This window comes from Echinops telfairi, unplaced genomic scaffold (assembly GCF_000313985.2).
Source record: "Echinops telfairi isolate 266 unplaced genomic scaffold, ASM31398v2 ScPeMD7_7;HRSCAF=31, whole genome shotgun sequence".
Taxonomy (NCBI): domain Eukaryota; kingdom Metazoa; phylum Chordata; class Mammalia; order Afrosoricida; family Tenrecidae; genus Echinops; species Echinops telfairi.
The window spans coordinates 15036415-15042438 of NW_022103904.1; the positions used below are offsets into that span (position 1 = coordinate 15036415).

The 6024-nt window shown below is 44.9% G+C and overlaps 1 protein-coding gene across 2 annotated transcripts in view; it reads left to right on the forward strand.

Annotated features, from left to right (window-relative positions):
• Positions 1-6024, forward strand: part of GRB10 (growth factor receptor bound protein 10) — a 254495-nt gene that overhangs the window by 36040 nt on the left and 212431 nt on the right. Inside the window, exon 3 of one of the 2 annotated variants that reach the window (XM_004708038.3) lies at positions 5120-5220. The exons of the other annotated variant lie outside the window; for it this stretch is intronic. Coding sequence (XP_004708095.1) covers positions 5170-5220 — 51 coding nt within the window. The 5' untranslated portion in view covers positions 5120-5169. The remainder of the gene's footprint in view (positions 1-5119; positions 5221-6024) is intronic. 2 annotated transcript variants of the gene reach the window in all.

A 6024-nucleotide genomic window follows, 5' to 3' on the forward strand; every position in this document is an offset into this window, starting at 1 on the left:
AAGATAAGAAGTCGATCATCATGTTCGGAATGCATGCATGATAGCTTTTGGTCCTCTGCTTGCTGACATCACATGAGCGTTTGCTGTTATACCATGCCTATTTAAAAATCATCGTGACAGAGAGGTGTTCCTACTGTATAGCTTAAATGCCTCATTAAAAAATACGCAGTTATTTGTGGTTTGAAAGAAGGACAGTTTTTATATCTGTCTGCCAAAGTGTTAAGACTTTACATTAGGAATGCCCAGTGCTCTTTTTAGGGAAATTGTTATTAGGTGCAACATTTTTCAAGTTTTTGACAGTTGTATCATTTTAATTCTCCAAATACATAGTGCCTTTCAAGTGGAAGAAGATAAACAGGAACTCCAAAGAACAAAGGCATGTTTAAGTTCAGTTGCAGGATCTGGAAGTATCGATATTGGCAATGTGCAGGAAAATGTTGGCTCTGGAATCAGCGAGCTTTCATTTTGCCTGAACTACTTTCTGAACTGTAGTAGAATATGGGGAAAAGTACAAGTTTTATACTGAAGATCATATCATTTCCTAACATGTTCACAATTCAAGTAAAATGGATAGACTCCCATATAGTATTTATAATGCATTCTGACAAAGGAGGGCTTAACCTTCACTCTTAAAAGGACATGTGACGCCAGCACAGCATCAGGGATTTTCAGGAAGGAGAAAATTGTCAAAAGAAGAAACAACAACAAAACAATTTTTAAAACAAGACGCTTGACTTGAAGGGAAAACTATCTAGGCTTCCTTTCTTGGAGAGTAATTTCCTCTACTTAAAGCCAGAGTGCCCTACCGGTAACAGCTACATTCCAAAAAGTTGTAAAATTGACCTTGGTTTTACAATGATAAATAAAAAACATTAAAATTCTCCAATCAAGCAAGGTATGCAAGGATTTTTTCATGTCGTTGACCTTTTGCTTTTGTTAAACAGTTAGAGCACAATAACTCAGTGGAGTGTAAAGAGAGGAGGTGGATGAGCGTGCCCTCTGGAGAAGGGGTGCTTTCACAGAACCAGTGTTCCCCCCCATCGCCACCTGATGTCGATCAAAACATATCATTGGCCATTGAGTAAAAACAAACAAACAAAACCCCCCAAATAAAGGGAAAAATGCAGCGTACGTGTGCACATGCACCAGTTACTTGATGTGCAGTAAAGGAATGGGGAAGCGGAAATGAAAGAAAGAAAACTTTACTGTAGTCATCAGGAGGTGGTGGAACCAAATCTTGGTTTTCTAATTGAGGATGGATTCTCGGTAGGAAGAGAGTTCTGGAAGGAGCAGGCTCCCTTTTAGAGGGCATCTTCTGTCTGCTGCTGGAACACGTCCGTTGTATCTCCATCCTCCACGTCCATTGTATCTACATCCTCCACGTCCATTGTATATCCATCCTCCACGTCCATTGTATCTCCATCCTCACGTGCAACGGTGCAGGTGTGTCTGTCTCACACCAGAATCTTCTCTGCCTCACCGACAAACGCTGTCGTTCCCAATAGACTTTCATTGGTTTCCTAAGTGGCGGATGCCTCTTAACCTTACGCTGCACCACAGAACCGTCCTGCCTGCCACCTTCACCTGCACATGATCCTTGTTCTCAGTCGGACTCCTTCCTGGGGTTTGTCATCGGCCGCTGCTTCACAGAGGGGGACCCGGTCCCCCCCAGGAGCACCCAGCAGCCCCAGGGGCAGCTGGACATGGAGGCGGCAGGGATGGAGAGAAGAAACGAACCCTAGGGTACCGTTTCTTGTCGCACATTCACTGTTAGAGATATGAAACACAATCAGCTACGTTTGCAGAGCCACTCCTTGCCCTGTGAAGGGGAAAAGCCCAAGCCAGCCGCTTCGTTCCAAACGGAGCTCTCTAAAGTGATCCCAGGCCCCCCTCCAGCTCTCCCGGGTGAGCCCACTGACGGAGACAGGCTCTCACTTTTGTCAGAGGTTCCGACAGGACCCTTTATGGAAGCCTGGATACCTGCCTTCAGTGGTGCTATGGAAGTGTGAAAGTGTGTAACTAGAGCTGATGAATCAAGACGGGAAGCACTCAGGCATTCCCTGTACACGTGTGTGCATGTGTGTGTAATGCAGTCTTTGCAACCCCACTGCTTTATATGTTTTAAATGTATCCAACTTTGGCATCCTAAGTAATTCTGCAATACCTCGTGGCTATAGTAAAAAAAATTAGTGGAAGCTGTTAATTTTATTACAGAAAGCTCAATGAGTAGCCAACTTAATGATATATTTTATTAAACCATACCAATCCAGTGTACTTACTGAAGCTTACTGAAGTTTGCCTACCTCTCCCACCCCACCCCACCCCACCCCACCCAAGGGAAAAGAGAACAGAATTAAAATTTTTCATTCTGGCTGGGAACCCATCTCATTTGCCAGATATTTTTTAGGTGGTACATAGTAAAATTGCCATATGTAAATGGCATTTTCCCTACTCTTAAGACATTAATTCATTTTTTGAGATACAGAACATTTTTATTAGCTTTACAAGAGTCTTATTTCTTTTTGTAGGCCATTCTTTCTGTATTCCTTACCCCAAAAACTACCAATCTGTTTTTCACCACTATATGTTAGTTTGTAATTTCTAGAATTTTATATAAATGAAATCATAGGCATTTTTTGGGTGTCAATCTTCTTTTGCCTAGTATATTGTATTAGTCTGGGTACGTTAGACAAACAAATCCACAGAAACTCATGTGTAAGAGAGTTTTATATAAAGGTTAAGTGCACATTTAGAAAGCATCACACCAATGAAAATTACAACTTTCCTCTAGTTCCTAAATGCTTCCTCCCCGCCTCCACTATCATGATACGAATTCTACCTTGCAAGTCTGGCTAGACCAGAGGATGTACACTGGTACAGATAGGAACTGGAAACACAGGGAATCCAGGGCAGATGATCCCTACAGGACCAGTGGTGTGAGTGGCGATACTGGGAGGGTAGAGGGAGAGTGGGTTGGAAAGAGGGAACCGATTACAAGGAACTGTATGTGACCTCCTCCCTGGGGGACAGACAACCGAAAAGTGGGTGAAGGGAGACGTCGGACGGGGCAAGATATGACAAAATAATAATTTATAAATTATGAAGGGTTCGTGAGGGAGGGGGGAGCGGGGAGGGAGGGGAAAAATGAGGACCTAATGCCGGGGGCTTAAGTGGAGAGGAAATGTTTTGAGAATGATGAGGGCAATGAATGTACAAATGTGCTTTACACAATTGATGTATGCATGGATTGTGATAGAGTTGTATGAGCCCCTAATAAAATGATTAAAAAGAAAAAAAAAAGAAAAGAAAACATCCCAACCCAGTGCTGTCCAAGCCCACAAGTCCAACATTAACCTATTAACCCATATGTCCGACACCAATCCACAAAGTCCTCCATCTCACAAAACACACACAATGATGCCAGCTGCAGAAGGAAAGCCGAGTCAGTGAACTTGTAAGCATCTCAGTGCTGGCAGGGTCTCCACACGGCTGCTCAAGCACCCAGGGCTCCATCGGGGTAGGTCCATGTGGCTTCTCCTGGGGGATGTCTTGCAGGAAGGAAGCCTTGTCAACTGAAGTAGGGAACTGACTAAGGCAGCTGCACCCTGGTCCCACCATCACAAAGCAAGAGATCTGAGAACGAGAAAGGCGAGGCTCACTGAGCCATTTATCCTTCTGCCCTTCAATTAACCCCACGTGTGTTTATATGCCAAGTTGGCACAATAAACTAACTAACTCATATATGTTGTATCATTTAGAAACTCAACCCCTACCATCAAGTCAATTCCGACTCATAGCAACCCTATAGAACGGACTAGAACTGCCCCTGATACAGCATTAAATTTCAAAGTTCAGGGAGCAGATAACATGTTTCCCATGTTAAACATATGTACGAGTAATTCAGGGCACAGAGGTTAGGCTAGCAAGTCCACCTTCGGTGAACCCAGTGGGGTAGAGAAGGACTGGAAGTGACTGCTGCAAGGAGGCCAGGTTGTGGCCAGTCAGATGGCGTGGGCTGCAGCAGAACGCTTTTAAGGAACAAACAGGAGCAGTTATCATCTGAGGGAGCAAGGAATAGCAGAGCTGACTATAGCCCACTTCCAGACCCTTCAAGAAATGGATCAGGGGAGGGAAGGAGTGTCCATAAGAGGACTGTAGAAGAAGCTTTGCCCCTGGGAGAACAATGCTACATTTGGGCAAGGGTGAGAAGTAGACTTAGCTGCAGCCTGATGGGATTGCATGGAGATGTTAGCAGGTGAGGGGTAGCTACAGGGCAGGCAGAGCATCACTGAGCAAATGGCATGGAACACTGTTCTCCTCTGAGGGTAGGGAGTTGGTGGTAAAGACTGGCTTGCAATCCAGAGACATTTGATGGCCTTAGGGCTGCTGGGCTTGCCTGACGCCTGACGTTGGAAGGAAGTTGTTGGTCAATGGACCTCGTCGTGTATAGCCACCTGTCCGTCAGGAGAGGCTTGTATGTTACTGTGAGACTGAACATGTTGCAGCAGAGCCTTGAGTCTAAGACAGATTAAGAAGAAAAGCCTAGTGAACTACTTTGAAAAATCATCCAAAGAAAATCACAATGGTTCAGCCTCCCCCTGACTATGAGGATGGCACAAGATGAGGGGACATTGCATTCCGGTGTGCATGGAGTTTCCATGAAGTGAGGGCTGCCGTGATGGCTGCTAACAACACTGGCAGTGATCATGGCACTCATGTAGGAGTTTGGCGGTGCTCTGTAGATTTAAGAAGCCATTTCTGTGATTGTTGCTCTCGAAGATTATAGTTCCAAAACTGTAGCATGTAGGGAGGGGCACTGAATCACTATGTAGTTTTGTGCTCACTGAGAACTAGTGGTATTGATCTCAATCCCCCTTCCCACCTCAATGCCCCACAATCCCACAGACTCTTGTGACAATACAGGCAATTTCTTGAAGTTCAGTAGGTGGTGATGGTCTTTACATGCCAAACCAAAGCTGGCATCTCCGGAGCAGCCCTTCTAACCGAATCCACAAGTCTTGCCCAGGCTTTGCCCACCTAGATAAATGCGCTTGTGAACAAGTTATGAGTGGTGTCTGCATACTCTGGCTTGTTGTCTCACTGTCTGCCTCTATTACAGGTGCTGCAACACAGTCAATGTAATTTGAAGGAGGCAAGGAGGAGGAACCCATGGCTTTAGCTGGCTGCCCAGATTCCTTTTTGCACCATCCGTACTACCAGGTATGGGTGAGCGTGAACCTCTGATGCTGCAAACATGCCATTAACAACCACTAACTCTTTGGGTTACTAGTAGGTCACTAAGGAAATACTGGACTTTGGACTGCTGGTAAGTTTAACCAGCACGTTCTGCCATGGTCTGGTGGCCTTGCTTTTCTCATCTCGGTATTTCCCGTTGACCCTGGTATCCTTTCTAAAAATTTCCATTTGATATTTGTGATTAGACTTTAGGAGTAAAACAGGTGCTGGGTTGTTCACCTCCCGTCCTAAAACTCTAAATGGCAATTTAGAATGATGGCATAGTGAGATACCCACTTGGCAACATGGCTGAAAGGGGGGTGGTTTATTAATAGAGTTACCTGCTTATCACAAGTCTTTTATAGATGGGTTCGTTGATGGATGCTGTGTTAGTGACGTTGTGTTATTATCATGGACGGAGCCCTGGCGGTATAGGAGGTTTTGTGTTGGGCTGCTATGACTGAAGTTAGCAGTTCAAAACCACCAGCCGTTGCATGGGGGAAAGATGACGCTTTCTACCCCCTTGAAGATTTACAGTGTGAAAAACTCACAGGGACAGTTTTGTCCTATCGTGCGTCAGAATTGACTTGATGGAAGTGAATTTTGAGTTACTGTAACAGAATTACCACAAGTGGCTTTTACATGTCAAGTCATTTCCAGCTCACAGCGACTCTACAGGACAGCGTAGGACTTCTCCATGGGGTTTTGAGATTAGACATCTTTACTGGAGCAGGCAGCCTCATCTTTCTTCCTTGGAGCTGCTGGTGGGTTTGAACCATAGACCTTGCA